The 16280-nt window shown below is 55.7% G+C and overlaps 2 protein-coding genes across 4 annotated transcripts in view; one reads left to right on the forward strand and one right to left on the reverse strand.

The window, feature by feature from the left end:
- STRA6 (signaling receptor and transporter of retinol STRA6) overlaps positions 1–9082 on the reverse strand; it is a 31885-nt gene extending 22803 nt beyond the window's left edge. Inside the window, exon 1 of one of the 3 annotated variants that reach the window (XM_058542057.1) lies at positions 8988–9082. The gene's annotated coding sequence lies outside the window, so the exon portion shown is untranslated. Of the gene's footprint in view, positions 1–5871; positions 6097–8987 lie in introns of those variants that run through there. The other 2 variants (XM_058542056.1, XM_058542055.1) reach the window with 2 other exon arrangements.
- A 4617-nt stretch (positions 9083–13699) lies between these two features.
- CCDC33 (coiled-coil domain containing 33) overlaps positions 13700–16280 on the forward strand; it is a 108421-nt gene continuing 105840 nt past the window's right edge. Inside the window, exons 1-2 of the mRNA XM_058540548.1 lie at positions 13700–14015; positions 14865–15229. Of these exons, the coding sequence (XP_058396531.1) occupies positions 13700–14015; positions 14865–15229 (681 nt within the window). The remainder of the gene's footprint in view (positions 14016–14864; positions 15230–16280) is intronic.

Genomic DNA, 16280 nt, shown 5'->3' on the forward strand with positions numbered 1-16280 from the left:
TGAGTGAGGGCCTGGGCGGCTGGCACAGGAGGAGGGGAAGGGCTTCGCCTGTCCCCTCCCGTCCCTTCCCGCCCAGTCTCGCCCGGTCCTGCAGGAGGTAGTTATCCCCCTTAGGGAGTGCACCCCTCGGGGTCCTGGGCTCTGCTGGAGCACCTGTCTGTCTGACCGGCCACCAGCAGGCCTTTGCTCAAGGGACCATTTGCAAGGAAGGTTTGTCCAACCCGAGCTGCGCACAGAGACGCCCCCTTCCTTCCCCCCCCACCAAACCCACCCAAACAGACCCACAGACACAGCTCGAGGAAGGGCCAGGGAGGAAGGAGCTGCAGAGATGAAAGGGTGGGCGGGCTCAGCACAGCCGCCTGACCCTCCCGGCTGGACTCCCGGCCCCTCCAATTTCCCTCTGTTTGGGCTCCCTTGAGACCACCCCCCAGCCTCAGCCCACCCCTTGCTGGCCTCTTTCGGCCTCAGTGATGGAGACACACCGCTCTCCTGACAAAGCCCCCTCCCGGAGGAGGAGGCCCAGGCTCCACAGGCGGCCTGAGCCTGGAGGAGTGTGGCTAAGAGGGCCCCGGACTGCACGCACATACCTGCCTTCAGCACCTGCCCCAAAGCTCCCACACCTTCGCCCATCACAGCTGCAGTGCCCCACACAGGAGTCCGGCAACCCAAGGAGACTGCAGGGGCTGGGCCAGCGGAGGCAGGGGGCCAGCCTGTCCATCCCTTCTCCTGGGTTTCCATGAAGGAGGCAACATGCGTCTCACTGGTGAAACCTTTTTATTTCTCCCACTTGATCTCACAAGGAGATAACTCACCCCCCACAAGGCGGAAATTAGTGCTTTAAACGCGAACCAGACCCACGGGTTGACAAGAAGAACCCCGCCTGCCTCCTGTTCCTCCCCGGGGTGTGTTGGGGGTGGTGAAGGAGGCAGGGCCTGGGCAGGGGATGGGGGTTCCTCTCCATCACTCCTGGCTGGCTCCCCTCCCCATCTTGGCCCCAGCCCCGGGGGGAGGGGGGGAAGGCGGGGGGTGCAAGATGCAGACAAAGGCAGAGAGCAGTTCTCAGGCCCCTAGCCCTGGGTGGGGGTCTGGCCCCCAGGACTTTTGAGGGTCCCTGTCCTTCCAAGACCCCACAGGGGGCCTGGGCCATGGCCCTACCCAGCTAAGGCCTTTGTTCAACAAGCTTTTTTTAAATAAGATATTCATCCATTTGTTTTTTTAACATAAATTCATTGAACACCTACTAAGTGCCAGCACTGTTCTGGGCCCTGGGACGTGAGGGTTTACAGTTCAGAGAACACAGACGAGTAAGTCAATCACCTCGAGTCTGAGGGTTATGAAGGGAAGGCACAGAGTGCCCTGACAGGTCCCATGGGAGATGGAATTGAGTCCGGGAGAATGGAGGGATTCCTAAAGAAGGAAACCTCTCGGCAGAGATCTGAGGGTTGAGCAGAGGGTGGGGGTTGAGGGTGGGAGTGGGGTGGGGGAAGCATGTTCCAGATAGAGGGAACAGCATGGGTGAGGCTCCGAGGCGACAGGGTTTGAAATCCTAACGGCTCCCCAACCAAATTCCATAGCCAAACCCACGAGGCCTTCCGAGGACCTGAGTGCTCTGCTGGCTCTGGTTCCTCCCCCTCCTTCTCAAATGGCCCCTCTTCCAGAAAGAGGGCTCTGACCACCCCTCCCTCACCCACAGTGACGTCAGCGTCTGCTGACTCAGAGCTGAACCTGAACTTTATTTGATGCAATGTAGGAGCCCACACGGCCCGCCCACCAGTCTGATCCCAGGGACTGGGGTGAATCCTGCCCCCAGGCCTGGCTGTGAGCTCCTGACGACAGAGCTCTGCCTCTTCCCCTCCTCCTCCTCCTTCCCCTGACGCAAGTGCCTGGCACTGGGCTCACAGGGACTTTATAAAGCGGGTTTGGCAAAGCCATTACTTGTTCTGGCGACCATCACTCCTCCACGGGCCTGGCCCTTGCAGCCTACTTTGTGTCCGGGGTTTCTCCAGCCAGGCTTTCCAGAGCCCTCTGCTCCAACGCCAGAGCCCAGCATTCCCTTCACTGCTGGGACCGCAGCTTAGGGAGCAACCAACTCTACCTCGTTTTAAATCCCCCGCATGATGCCTCCAACAATTGGAGTCCAGTCTGTGATGGGGCTCTCTCTCCCTTCATGTCTACCCATGAACATCTCTGCCTGTCAGAAACCACTTCCTTCCCTGGAGGGAGCCTGAATCTGCCTCCCCAGCCTGGTTGATTGATTGATTCATTCATTCATTCAACAAATGTTGAAGCATGCTGATTATGTGCCAGGCAAGGTTCTACGTGCTGAGAAGACAGCAGCGGGCACAATAGGTAAAGTCCTGCACCTCAGGGAACCTAACGTGTGGGGGACGGGGGGAGACAAAACATGTGTCATGAGTGCTAGGAGGGACAATAAAGTGGAGTGAGAGAAGAGACGTCGGACTGGAGCTGGTGTGTGAGGCTGGATGGTCAGGAGAGGCCCCGCCGTGGAGGCGTTATTTGAGCAGAGACCTGAAGGAGGAAAGGGGGGACCCAACTGGGCACTGAGGAAAGACATTCGGGCTGCCCGAAGGGCATCCATCAGCCTCAGGGTCTGCGGCCACGCCAGCAGGGAGGGGCCCCAACCAAGTCCAGGCACAGTCCCTTCCCCACAGCACGCCTCCCCGAACCAAAGCCTGCTCTGCCCCTAAAGGGACTTCCAGTGGGCACTGCGCCTCCCTCCAGGGTTAGCTCAGTGTCCATGGTATCACCTCCCTCCTCACAGGCCAGGATGCAGAGGCCACCTTCAGGGAGGCCCTAAGCAAGGGTGAGGAAATGGCGAGCTTTGTCCCTTTCTCCAGGCATAGGCACAGCGGGCAGAGGGCAGCCTTGTGCCAAGTTACCTTGGTCAGGGCCAGGCTGGGAATGGGGAGGGGCAGATCCAGAAGGAAAGAACACGATTTCTATATGGCAGTGGGAAATACCACGGCTGGGGGGACAGCCTAGCCGGGTTGGAGCCCTGGAGCTGGCTGTGTGACCTCGAGTGATTCCCTTGGCCTCTCTGGGTCTCAGCCCTGCCTCTGTCCTAGGAGGAGTGGGTCATCCAGCCTGGAGATATTTGACTGTGGGCTCTCCTCTCCCCAAGGCCCCCACTCCCTGTCCTCAATGACTTCATGGCCCAAGAATGTGGAGCCAGCACACCAGGCACTGGCTGTAGCAAGAAGGTCAGAGCCACAGAGAGTGGCTGTGACTGCCCAGGCATCCCCCTTTGTCTTCCACCCACCCTCCTGGCCCCCAACGCCCCCATCCACTCGGGGGGGCAGGCAGGGAGGCAGGCTGGGTGGAAGATTATGGATACTTGGTGGCCGCATGGCTCAGGCTGGGAGGGGGACCCCAAAGTACTTCCTCAGCTCAGAGCTAGAATAGCTTGTAGCTCGCATCTGCACAATGGGAGGGTTAGCTCTGAGGTGTTAGGAAGGATGCCAACTGGCCAGACTGCAAGCTGGCAAGGAAAAGTATTGAGAAGAGAAAGATGGTAATGATCTGCTCCTGAAGAATTTCTCTGAAGGCCTGGCTGAGTGTCCAGGGCCTGCTCCCTGGAGTTGGCTTTAGAGGGGGACTCTATCCAGAAGAGTCGGAGATCAGCACCTGCCATCAGGAGAGGAGAGACTGGAGAGTGGAGGTACTCAGGAGACAGACTATAGAAGCTCCCAGAAGACAGGAGAAGGGAGGGGCGGTAAGGAGATAGTTTAGGCAGTCTTGGAGGCTTCCTGGAGGAGGGGACCTGGAGTAATGCCCTGAGGTCAGACAGGGTCAGCAATGGCAGCAAGAATGAGATATAAGCATCTTAGGAGAGTTGAGAAGGCGAGTCTGGGAGCCAAGGAGAGAGCAGGGCAGGGGTCAGGGCTGCCTGGCTGTGGCCTGCATGAACCCATAGGGGCGCATTCAGACGCGGCCAACGCCAATACCTAAGGAGCAGCCCAGGCAGCAGGGCTCCCCGCCCGACACAGACTAGGGGTGGCTAAGCCCTGCTCACTGTGGGAGGGGGTCACCAAAGCCTCTGGGCTCTGAACAGACTAAGGCCACCTGCCAGCTGGGCTTGGCATGGAGCTGCCCCGCCTGCCCCTCGGGCTGGAGCTGGCCCCCGAAGGCCTTGGGACAGGGCTTCCTTCCTCCCCATGTTTTTGTTCAAGTTGATTAAATCTGAGGAATTTCTGTGTCCAGGAACAGAGGCCCGCGTGTGTGCCTTCGGCAGCCTGTGGTTATCGAAATCCTCAAAGGGCAAAGTGCTAAGCTCGAAAGGAGTCAACAGTGGGCCGGAAGGAACAGGGAAGGCCAGCGGCCCCAGAACCTCACCAACACCCCCAGGACTCCCAGCTCCTCTGGGGCACCTCCAGAATCTCAGCAATATCCCCAGAATCTTTGTAACATCACAAGAACCCCTGGAACTTGAGTATCACCTCCCGTGAACCCCCAGAACTCCAGTAACACACCAGAACCTCTGAAACACCTCAGAACCTCGGCCACATTCAAGGACCCTCAACCTCTGGTGGATCAAGCACAGGTTGGGGCAAGATGGTGGAAACCATGGTCAGCAGTTGCAGAAGACCCAGAGACCCCCACTGCTCACCACCCTCTTGTCCCAGCCCCGGCCTGGCTGAGTCCAACTGCCCCCCGAAAAAGGTCTACCACACCCAAACCTCAGAGCCTCAGCAGCACCCCCAATCCCCAGCAGCATAGCAGAGAATGCCCAAGGCGTGCTCCAGTCCAGGAGTGGGGGATGGCCCACGCGCCTACCTGCACAGCCCAGCCCCCCATGAGCCCATGGATAAGTGGCCGAGACAGGTGCAAACCCATGCAGGCCAGTGAGCTCCGGGTCTGCCCTCATCTCCACGGTGCACTCACATGCACACATATTGAACAGCCCCTAGCACACACAGGTGCCTAACCTTGGCCTCCAACCGAGCCTGACCCCATGCAGTGGCTGGAAAGCAGTGTTGTTGGCTGCTAAGCTCACGAGAGGAAAGTGTGGATGGCTCTCCCCACTTGTCATAGGGGAGCATCAGAAGCATCATTGGACATGACTTTCCTGGAATTCTCCTGTCCCTCCGCCAATAGTGTCATCATAGCATGAGGGATTTAGGCCAGACTGCTCTGGTGTGAGTGTGGACACTGGTGAGGAGTCGGAGGAGGGTAGCCAGCTGTTCCAGGGGAGCAGCATGGTCTTCTCCTCCCAGAGTGCTAGGCTAGAACTGACTCAGAGGAGGGAAGGTAGAGAGGCAGATTTCAGCTCAGGACAAAGGTAGCTTTCTTACTCTCACAGAGTAGTGAGGCCCCCATCAGAGGAGGCAATCAAGGAGAGTCTGGTAACATCAAGATGCTACAGAGGGTTTTCTGCCTTCAGAGGAGGACTGGCCAAAAGGCCATGAAGATTCCCCCAGCTATGAGAGCCCTGGATTCTCCCTCCCAGCACACCTCCCCTGGGGTGGTGCCACCATAGTCTAGCCCTGAGATGTAGGCTTCGTACTGCCCTCCTTCCTCACTGAGGACACTGACTGCTGGGCAGATCCCCTGAGTTCTCTCTCCTTGTTCTCTGCCGACCATAGGACAGGGCTCTCCATCAATCTCGTGCTCACCAGCAAACCCTACTCAGACATGACTCTTCTGAGGTCACCCTGCCTTTTGGAGCTCGCACTAGCTCCCCAGTGTCCCCCAAGTACAGCCATCTCCAGGTCTCCAACATCACCCCTCAGAATTGTTCGACCCTACCATTCCTGCCCCCTTCCTGCCTCCAAGCCTTTGTTCGTGCTCTGTCGCCCCCGGCGTGCCGTCTCCCTGCTCCCCGACCTGTTCCCCGACCTGTTCCCATCCTACCTGGCCCGCAAGGCTGGGCTCCAGCCTCACCTCCACCGGGCGTTCTTGACCTTTCCCTCTGTACCTCTTCCTTCTCCTTATCGACCACCCTGGGGAGTCCTATCCCTCCAGGCAGACAGAGTGCTCCCCAGCAGCTGGGGCCTCCTCCTCTGAGCGCCAGCACCAGCTCTGCCTGGGACCCCACAGGGACGGCTGGCTGTGCAGTCTCAGCAGCTGGCCCTGAGCAGAGTCCCCAGCACCTGCTTTAAAAGGTGTTTGATCTCCTCCCGGAAAGGCAGCTAGCTCCCTCCTTCCCACCAGCTCTGGCCCTGCCCCTCTTCCTGAACCCCCTCCCTGGCCTCCCGCCTCCCCAGGCCTCCCGCGTGTGATTCCAGGATCAGAGAAGCCCACCCCACCCCCATCTCTCCAGCTCAGGCCCGCAGCAGGGCTGGGGCCCCACACAGCACACAGGGCGGCTTGTCTCCAGAGGAGCCTCTCCACCCCCTAAATCATTTGCCCGAAACTTGATCTCCTTGGCCCTCAGAGTCACCTCGTGGTGGAGAAGCCTGCACAGGGCTTTGATGGCTGAGTTTCCCCAGCTGTGGCCCTAGATGGGCTCAGGAACCCCCTACCTACCCTCATTTGTCACCATCCATCACTCCCGGGGGGGGGGGGGCATTGCTTGATGAATTGCACCAAGCCAGAGGGGAACCACCAGCTAAGCTTTTAATAACCCGATCAGCATCCTGCTGCTGCCTAGCTGGACTGAGGGCCCTGCCTATAGAAGGGGAAACTTGTCACACTTTCATGGGGCTTTGGGCTCGAATTTCAGATATGATCCATTCCAGGGGGAGAGCCAAAAGGCTCTCAGAGAGCTTCCTCTTCAACTCCTCTTTGCCCAGCTCTCTACAGAAGGAGGCTGGGGTTCTGGGGCCTGCTGTTCACCCCCAGCACATTCTTGCAACCCCCAAGGATGCAGGAACAGTCACCCCTGATCCCTGTGCCCCGAGCTGGGGTTGGCTCAGGCTCGTCATGCTCTCCCCTCCCCCTACTAGAGAAGGTGCCCCAGAGGGGTGTAAACAAGATTGGGGCAGGAAGCAAGGGCTCAGACGGTGCTAACAAGTGGTGCTGCAGGAGGGAGGGAGAGAGAGGAGGGAGGGACAAATGTGGGGACCAGAAGCAGGGCCCTGAATTCCCAGGAGAAGGACACCTGAGGAGGTGTCTTCTTCCTCCTCAAAGGAGAAAGGGGGTACAGTCAAGAAAAGGGTAGGGCAGCCCAGGGAGCACAGGCTTTAGGATGTGCGATTGGCTTCCAATGATGGTGAAGACCCCAGGACAGAGGGCACAGCATCCAGCATGGTGCCAGGGCTGTGCTTGCTCAATGGGAGAGAGGGAGGGAGGGAGGAAAAGGGAGGAGCCCAGGCCAAGACAGGAAGGGGTCAGCCATTTCTCCAGGGAGAAGAAAGGGTTAAACCCACAGCACAAAGAGAGAATTAACCTTTGGCCCATTCTTACTGAATCTATCCTCAATGAACACTTGCATATATACGCAGAGAAGATGCCCAAGGCTGTCTGTAAGGCAAAAAATTGGCAACAACCCAATATCCATCAATAAGCTTTGATAAGTCTACAAGGGAAGATACTATGGAGCCGGCACGAGGAATGAGATACCTCCATGTGGATTGGCCTGGCGGAACCTCCAAGACAAGAGTGCCAAGTGACAATAACCAGGAGTGCAGGTTGCTGAACAATACATAAATGGCAATCCCATTGTAGATTCCTTTAAACTAAGTATACCTATGTGTGTGTTGTTATGTGTGTGTAAATACTTAAATGAATCTGGCAGACACACAGCAAACTGCTCACAGTGGTCTCACTCAGGGGAGGGATGAGTTTAGGAAAATGAAGGGGGATTCTCACTTGTTTGAAATGTATGTTTAAAAACTATCTACCCATCTATCTATAGTAAGCAAAAGGAAAACATTGCAAGGCTGCGTTGAAGCCTGCTGGGAGTGAGGAGCTCTGAAGGTATCACTGAGCTGTGTGGAAAGGATTCCGTCCCCAGCCTAGTATTGCACGTATCCAGCCTCCCTTAAAGCTAGATGCAGCCCTGAGACTAAGAATTGGCCACGGAGATGGAAAAAGAAGAGTTGAGCATAACTTCCAAAGAGAAATGTTCCTTAAAACAGAGGTGTTTTCTTTACTCCCTTCTTCCTTCCAGTTGGCTGAAATGCAGTTGTGATGGCTGGATCTCAAGAGGCTTTCTTGGACTATGAGGTGGAAGTCATGAGTTAAGTAGTACAGAGCACTAAGTTAGCTGCAAAGACAGAGCCTGAACTAAGGCCAGATCTTGGGGCTTGAGGAGACCTCAGAGACCCCTGCTGTACCCATGTCACCATCACATCCAGAGGAAACCAAGGCCCAGAGAGGTCACATGGTGTGCCAGGGGCAGTGACAGAGCTAGCAGAAGTTTTGCCAGCAATCCCCACCACCACCTCACCCACATGCACACATAGAGCTCACGGATCATTCCCCAGAAACCTCCCTTCCCAGAGCTTGGACACTGCTCCATTCTGTGGCTGGGGGACCCCCTATAGAGCCCAGTCCCTGGGGCTGGGCGAAGGCCCCCAGAGTTGGGTAAGTGGCAGGCCTGGGACACACCTCTCAGCATTCAGTCTGATGAGAACACAGCAGAACCTCTGCCCACTGGTGCCTACTGGTGGGTCTGTCTGTCAGTATCTCCTATTTGGCTTCCTTCTCTCTTTGTCTCTCTCTGTCTTGTCTGCCTGTCTGTCCCAGTCCATCAGTTTCTCTTTCCATCCCTATTACTGCCTCTCTCTATCCCCTCCTCTCTCTGTCTGACTCAATGTGCCTGTCTCCTGTCTTTCTGTCTCTCCTTCTCTGTCTCTGCTTCATTCTTTCTCTGTCAATCTCTGTGTCTCTCTCTATACTCTGTCTTTCCCTTTCTGTTTCTCTCTCCTCTTTGTTTTGGTTCTCTCTCTGTCTCCCTCTCTCTGAACCTGACTGTAAAGTGTGTCTCTCCTCCGAAAGGTTTTAGGCAGTACCTTTTCTTGGGCTGTGTTGTGTGCTGACTTGGTGCTGCCCCTGCCGGGCCCTGTCCCCTCTCTCCCCCTTACCAGCTCTGTCTGTCTCCAGTGCCGCAGGAGGACTGGCGCTGGTCTCGGAGCCCCCAGAGGCTGCAGGGTTTTGAGTCCCCGGAGACAGTGGAGCAGCTGGGCGACTGGGGCACACGGAAGGCAAAGGTCAATGCTGCTGATGCTGCCCGAGAGGCTGGCACCCTCTCCCTCCTGCCACCCTAGGAACTTTATCCCTTAAGAGCCAAGGCCAGCAGAGGGGGACTGTCAGGGCAAGCCCAGGGGTCATGGGTGCAGCCCCAGCTCCTGCTTGGCTGAAAGCCAGAGCTAGAGGGCTTCAGGGATGACGGAAGACTCTGAGGCCAGGAGGGGAAGAGTATGCAACCTGATGGGGCCAGAGGCAGGGGGACTCGATCAGAGTTACCACTCAGAGGGGAGAGCTTCAAGGTAGCCAGACCCCGGCCCTAACCACCACAATCAGTGGAGGGAGCAGACCAGGCTTCTCATTTTGCCTTTACCACTTACCAGCTGAGTGACCAAAAATGAGGCCCTTTCCTGCTCTGGGCCTCAGTTTTCCCGTCTGTGCAATGGAGAGACGCTGGCCGCTGGGCTGCACTTCGCCAGTCTGAGTCTGTGATTCTATCACCCCGTAAGCTTCTGGCGCTGTGGGCTTGAAGGGAGAGGGGGTGCGCCTGGGATGGTTCCACTGTGGGGAGGAGGTTGCTGGAGGGGGCCTGGACGTGGAAGTCCCGGTGCGGAGCGGTGATGATCACATGATCACACTGGCCTGGGAATCAGGAGACCTGAGGTCCAGGTCCACCCCTTCACTCACCCACCAGATCTCTCTGCCCCTCTGTTTCCCCATCTGCAGGAGGGGATAATAGTCCCAGCTCCCAGGCCCTTGGGAGCATCCAGTGAACTCACAGATGTCCCTGTAGGAGGATTCAGCTCTGAGCAGAGGCCAGGAGTGGGGTGGGGTGGGGCAAGTTGGAGGTGAGTCCTTGAGGTTGGGGGTCTGAGGGCCCACAGGAGCCCTGGGGAGTGTCAGCAGGGGAGGCTGAAAGGAGCCACTGTGGGAAACAGGAAGGGGGCCCTCTGGGGTGGGCTAATTAAAACCCCAGGCTCTTCCAGACAAAGCCAGCGGACTCTGAGTGGCCATTCTTCTGGGGAAGAAAGAAGACTGAGGGCCCCATTAAGGCCTTTCATGCTGGGACTGCAGAAGTCCACTTACAGTCAGCACTGTCGTCTCCTCTCCTCACCCCACACCCTGCCCCTTCTTGACTCCTTCTGTGGGAGCCAGGCCTCTGCCTGGAGTTTAAACCTTCTGAAAACTGCAGGAGGCTGAATCAGGGAGGCAGCTGGGAGTGGAGGGAATCCTGGGAAGGCAGTAAGGATCTGGTCCTGCTCTGCTATCCTGGGCTCAGTTTCTCCACCTATAAAATGGGAGTGCTATCCAGCCCTGACCTGCTAAAATTCACTGAGGTTTTCAGACTTTCTCCGTGGAACTGAGATTAGACCTGGAGAAGCCTGAGCATTAGGAACTACTGCCTCCTGCCCTGCCACTTACCCCCATGCTGCTGCCCTCCCTCCTGGGGACCTGCCTGCCCACCTAGGCACCAAGATGCATCTGAGTCCAGGTATGGTCATCACTTCTCACAGATGGAATCCAGATAAAATAGCCAAAAGAACCAGTTCTTATTCTTTTCTGCACAAGCAGAAGCTGGGTTTGGTTTGTCCATCAATTCATTTATCCTTCCATTCATTCATTCATTCATTCATTCTATAATGCTTTAACAGTCCTCCAGGCACCAACCCCTTGCCCAGCTCTGTCCTGGGCACACAGACATGATCCCTGAAGGGATGTTCAGTCGAGTGTGGGCAAGTCATCATTTGAGACTGGAGAGGGAGGTACAGAGTGTGGCAGAGGAGGGAGATACTACTCTGGCGCCAGAGGAGGAGCCTTTTAGCCCGTCTGGAGGACATCAGGTGGGGCTGGGCAGTTTGGGCAGAGGAAGCAGCACCAGCAAAGGCAGGGAGGGGAGACAGGGCAGGCCTGGCCTGGGGCAAAAGTGAGCCTTCCCTAGGACATTATGCTGAGTGAAATAAGCCAGTCACAAAAGGACAAATGCTTTGTGATTCCACCCATATGAGGTGCCTAGAGTAGTCAGGTTCATAGAGGCAGAAAATAGAAGGGTGGTTGCCAGGGCTGGGGGAGGGGAAATGGGGAGTTGTTCAATGGGCGTAGAGTTTCAGTTTTACAAGATGAAAAGAGTTCTGGAGCCTGGTTGCACAGCAATGTAAATATACTTATCACTATTGAACTGCACACCTAAAAATGGCTAAGCTGGTAAATTTTATGTTATGTATATTTTACCACAATTTTTAAGAAAGTAACCATACACACCCACCAAAAAAATGAGCCTTTCCCAGAGACTGAGTGGGGGAGGGGAGGCTAGCAATGGGAAGCGTGGGGGCATCAGCTGTGGAGGGCCCTCAAAACATGCTAAGACCAACACAATCACCTCAGATCCTCTGTAGAAATGTGGAGGGAGGGAAAGAAGGGAGCAAGGGGGGAAGAGGGAGGTGTTATCTTCCAAGCTCAGATAAACAGACTGGGAAGAAGGGTTGTGTACATGGGACCGGCTTGCAGGGGTGGGGGCTGGGTGCAGTGCACAGAGGTTGGCCCTAGGACAGAGAGACTGCCTTCCATCTTGTAACATCTCTGGGGGTGATTTCACACATGCAAGGGGAGAGGGCCACTTTTACTGAATCACTGAATCTCCAAGACCTTAGACCTAGCAGAGGCAAACCATGGCCTCAGGACCTAGGCTGGTGGGCCAGGCCTAGCTGTTGAGACAAAGGTTTCCAGGGAGCCTCTGGAACCTCTTCCCCAAATGGCCAGACTGTGGCCTTTCCCGATATGACTTAGAGAATTTCAGACTGCCGGTGCTGTGGGAAGACTTAGCCACTCGACTTCCACCCATCGTGCAGATGGGGCCACTGACACCCAGAGAGGGAAAGGGATCTGCAAGTCAGGTGACTAGAACTCTGGTCTTTTAAAGCCTGTTTGCCTCATTTTCTCCTTGGGGGACCTGAAGACACTGAATCGCCATCATTGCAGAGGAAGACTCCCATATACATTGGGGCGCTTAGCTGGGCTGGCCAATACCATCTTTAGACTGGTTATTTCTTACTTTATGAAAATGACGCATTCTACTCAAGGTGACTTCAAGTGAACTCTTTTGAATGAAATCTATGCTGTCCATAAATGTACTCTTCAGACTCAGAACTGTACTTCTACAGTCTTAGGGTACAGAAGCCCCTAATAGTATGAATTTCAATCTCTGAGCCAGTCCCAGGACATGTTTAGTAGGGGAAAGTATAGATGGACTTAGAATATCTAGGTTCAAATCTCAGCTCTGCTTCTTGCTAGCCACGTGATCTGAGATTCTCTCAGCCTGAGATTCTTCACCTGTATAATGGGGATAATTATGTTTACCTCACAGAGCCATGCAGAGTGCCTGGCACTCAATAGCTGCTCAGTGATGAGTATCATAAATGATGCTGATGATGATACTGGATAATGATGAGAATGATGATAGAGGTGATGATGATGGAGGTGATGGTGGTGATGATGGTGATGGTGGTGATAGCGGTAGTGATGGTGATGGTGGTAGTGGTAGTGGTGGTGGTAGTAATGGTGATGGTGATGGTGGTGGTGGTGGTGGTGGTGGTGACTGATGGTGATGGTGGTAGTAATGGTGATGGTGATGGTGGTGGTGGTGATGGTGATGGTGGTGGTGATGGTGGTGGTGGTGGTGGTGGTGGTAGTAATGGTGTTGGTGATAGTGAAGGTGGTGCTCATGGTAGTGATGGTGATCGTGGTGATAGTGGTGGTAGTGGTGATGATGGTGATAGTAGAGATGGTAATAGTGGTGGTAATAGTGATGATGGTAGAGATGGTTCTTACTAAGGAGTGTCTAGAATCTCCCCTCCCCAACTGGGTATCAGCAAGACCCAGGATCAGGAAGGATGGGTTCCAGCTTGACAACTCTTTGGTATGAGAAGCTCTGGGCTCTCTGTAAAGTGAAGCTGTGCCCCATATTGTGAGTTTTAAATAAGAAGGTACACTGGTTCCAGAAGCAGGTGCTAAGGGCATGCTCCCAAGGAACATACACTGTCCCTCTCCCCTTGAGATCCCATCCCCATCCAACTCAAGAACTCTTGGGAATGAACAGGCATGTGGAGACAGGCTCTCCCGAAAATTGGACGTCCTGATTACCCCATACCCATGTGCTCCTCACACCAGTTCTCCTCATCCCTGACCCTGCTCTAATTTTTTCCATAGAACTTATCATCTTCTAGCATATATTACAATTTACTTATTTTCTATATTTAGTGCTTATTTTCATCTGTTCCCACCTACCTCCCCCACTAGAAGATAAGCTTCAGAAGTGCAGGAAATCTTTGATTCACTGCTGCATTCCAAATGCCTAAAATAGTGCCTGGCACATAGTAGATGCTCAATAAATATTTGTTGAATGAACAAATGCTAAAAGGGACAGATCAATGGCTGCCTTTGTTACCCAGGACAGAATCAGCTTCCTGGCTTGTTACCTGGTTTCTCCCCAAACAAACAGAGAAGGGTGGGGTGTGGCCCTGAGCACCCAGCGTGTGGGCTTTCAGACTGGGCCCAGGCTGAGACTGTGGGCAGGAAGGGGCAGTGCTCAGCCCAGGGGGGGTCAGTCCCCGATATGGCCATGGCCTTCAGGGGGCCTGAACCCTGGGTCCCTGCATCCCTGCTGAGCCAGAGGCTGAAGACCGAGGAGAAGACACTGGACCTGGAGTTCGAGGTCTTGAGTGTGGGGTTTAATGAGGAGGGCAGATACGCCCTGCGGCTGTCAGCTGAGAACCCCCTGCAGGCCAGCTCTGGGGCTGGTGTGCAGCTGCAGGTAAATGATGGGGACCCCCTCCCCACCTGCTCTGCTGTCACCGATGTCATTGAGCAGCAGGACCCTGGCCAGAGCCTCACCCTCACCAGGAACAAGTTTATCTTTACTTTGCCCAAAGGTATGAAGCAAGGGTAGGGTTTGAGGGGAGAGAAGGACCCTCCAACTCCTGCCCCAGCCCTGTCAGGGACCCCAGGGAGCCTCAGGGACACCGGGAGGGGCAGCATCAGAGCTCTAGACTGAATCCCAAAGCTCTGCCTGTGTGATCTTGGGAAAACGCTGGCCTTCTGTGAGCCCCTTCCTCCGTCAGTGTGACATGGGGACGCTGATGCTGGTCACAGGGTTGGGTGAGGAGGAAGTGAAAGGACAGATGACGAATGGCTTTGTGAATTTACAAAAGCTAAGCACACAGCAGGTGGGGCCAGTCCCACTGGACGTCACACTGAGTAACATTAGAGCCAGCACCCTGAGTGCCCAGCCCTGAGAACCACTGGACTGTGAGTATGGAGGGTGGACAGAGAGGTGGAGACTCGGGCCCTGCCTTCAGGAAGTTTCCAGATCAGGTGGAGAGGCAGGAATCCCAAACAGAATAGTTAAGTGATCTGGAAGGAGCAGAAGATCCACGCCTAGACTATGAGGCCATCCAGGCAGGCTTCCTGGAAGAGGAGGGATATGAGGGAATGGGGAAACCAAGTCCCAGGCCTTCCGGTGACCAGAGATCAGGGACAGGTTGAACTCTTCCCCAGAACCATCTCACAGGCTAAGAGCCCCCCTCTCCCCCTTCAGTAAAGGGAGCCAGCCGTGTGTGGGGCCTGAGAGGGGGTCACCCACCGGGGAAATCTTAGCCAAGCCTGACTTCAAAGCAAAGGCCAGGCAGCCCAGGTTTCCCGAGGGCCCTGGCTGTCCTCCCTATCCCCCAGGGGAGGCAAGGAGACCCCATAGACTCTCTGACCCCGTGTTTCCTCACCAGGGTTCTGCAAGAACGATGAGCAGCACGACGCGCAGCTGAGGGTGGAGGCACTGAGGCTGTGCGGGGCCTCAGGAAGTGCAGCCCAGCGCGTGGGCGAGGCCATCTTCCCCATCTATCCTCGCCCAGACCAGCCCCGCATGAACCTGTCGGCGCGGGAGCACAAGGACCTGTACCGCTACTGCGGCAGGCTGGCTCTGCTCCAGGCCAGCGCGGACCCCACGGCCCGCCACTGCGGGGGCCTGGCCTACAGCGTGGCCTTCCACGTGCACCGGGCCCCTCAGCCTCCCTCCTCCAACTGCTCTCCGGGCCCGGGCCAGCCAGAACCTGTTTCACCACGCCCAGAGCCCCAGCTGGCCAGGCTGCAGGTGGGTGACCTGGGTTCCCGCCCAGGTTCTGGCATCACTGCTCCCGCTAGTAGAAGACCCAGCGTCTCTGATAAGACTGGCTGTCCCCAGGCCCTCACTGAGCAGAGCAGCGGAACTTCCCTAGGTTGCCTCAGTCAGTTCCTGAGAAAGTGCAGTCTGAGGATGGAGACAAGGAGTCCCGGTTTGAAGGGAGAGAAGAAAATGGAGCAGAGACCACACAGAGCAGGGACGCCACTGGGTAGGGTTTCTTTTGCCCAGTGGATGAGTGTCCCCTGAGACTCTTCAGCCCCAAACTCAATCTCACACGTTCTCACCAGGTTTCGAGGGAGGCCCCAAGTGATGGTGAGATAGAAGTGCCCACCCTCCAGCCCCTTCAGCTCCCACCACAGCCAGGAGGGACTCAACGCTGACCCAGGACCCTGGCAGCCTCAGGCCCAGGCGCAGGAGTCTAATCCTTGTCCAAGCTGTAGGAGGGTTCCCCAGTGTGGCCATGTTCTGCAGCCAGGCAGTGTGTCTGGTGGGCCTCACAGCCAGTACAGGCGGAAGCTAGTAGAGCAAGTAGTAGCCCATTTCACAGGTGGAGAAACTGAAGATCATCCCCAAGGATGCTTGATTCCATTTAATGCCAACAACATTTCCTGGGGACCTTAGTGCACAGTAGTGTATGGAATCCAAAGCTATGTAGTCCCTGGGCTCAAGGTGCCGCCTGACGTGAAGACAGTCAGGCACAACGTGGGCACCATATGGTCCTGTAAGGCATGTGCTAGAAGGAGAGCTCTAGTGAGGGAGTGTGTGGATCCGATCTTACAGCCTAGCAAAGGCTTTTCAGAAGAGATGTCATCTGAGATGAATCTTTCATTCGTTAGTTCATTCACTCATCCATCCATCAAACATTTGTTAGGTGCTGACTCTGTCAGACCCCATGCTAGGTGGGTGAGATTTAGGGATGGCAATTCTGGGCTTTAAGGAGGATATTCCAGGAGGAGGGATAAGAATAAGCTGACTGAGGGGAAGGCTGGCAGCAGAATGATCTGAGGTTGAAACCAAAGGT

The sequence above is a fragment of the Diceros bicornis genome, chromosome 5, assembly GCF_020826845.1.
Source record: "Diceros bicornis minor isolate mBicDic1 chromosome 5, mDicBic1.mat.cur, whole genome shotgun sequence".
Taxonomy (NCBI): Eukaryota; Metazoa; Chordata; class Mammalia; order Perissodactyla; family Rhinocerotidae; genus Diceros; species Diceros bicornis.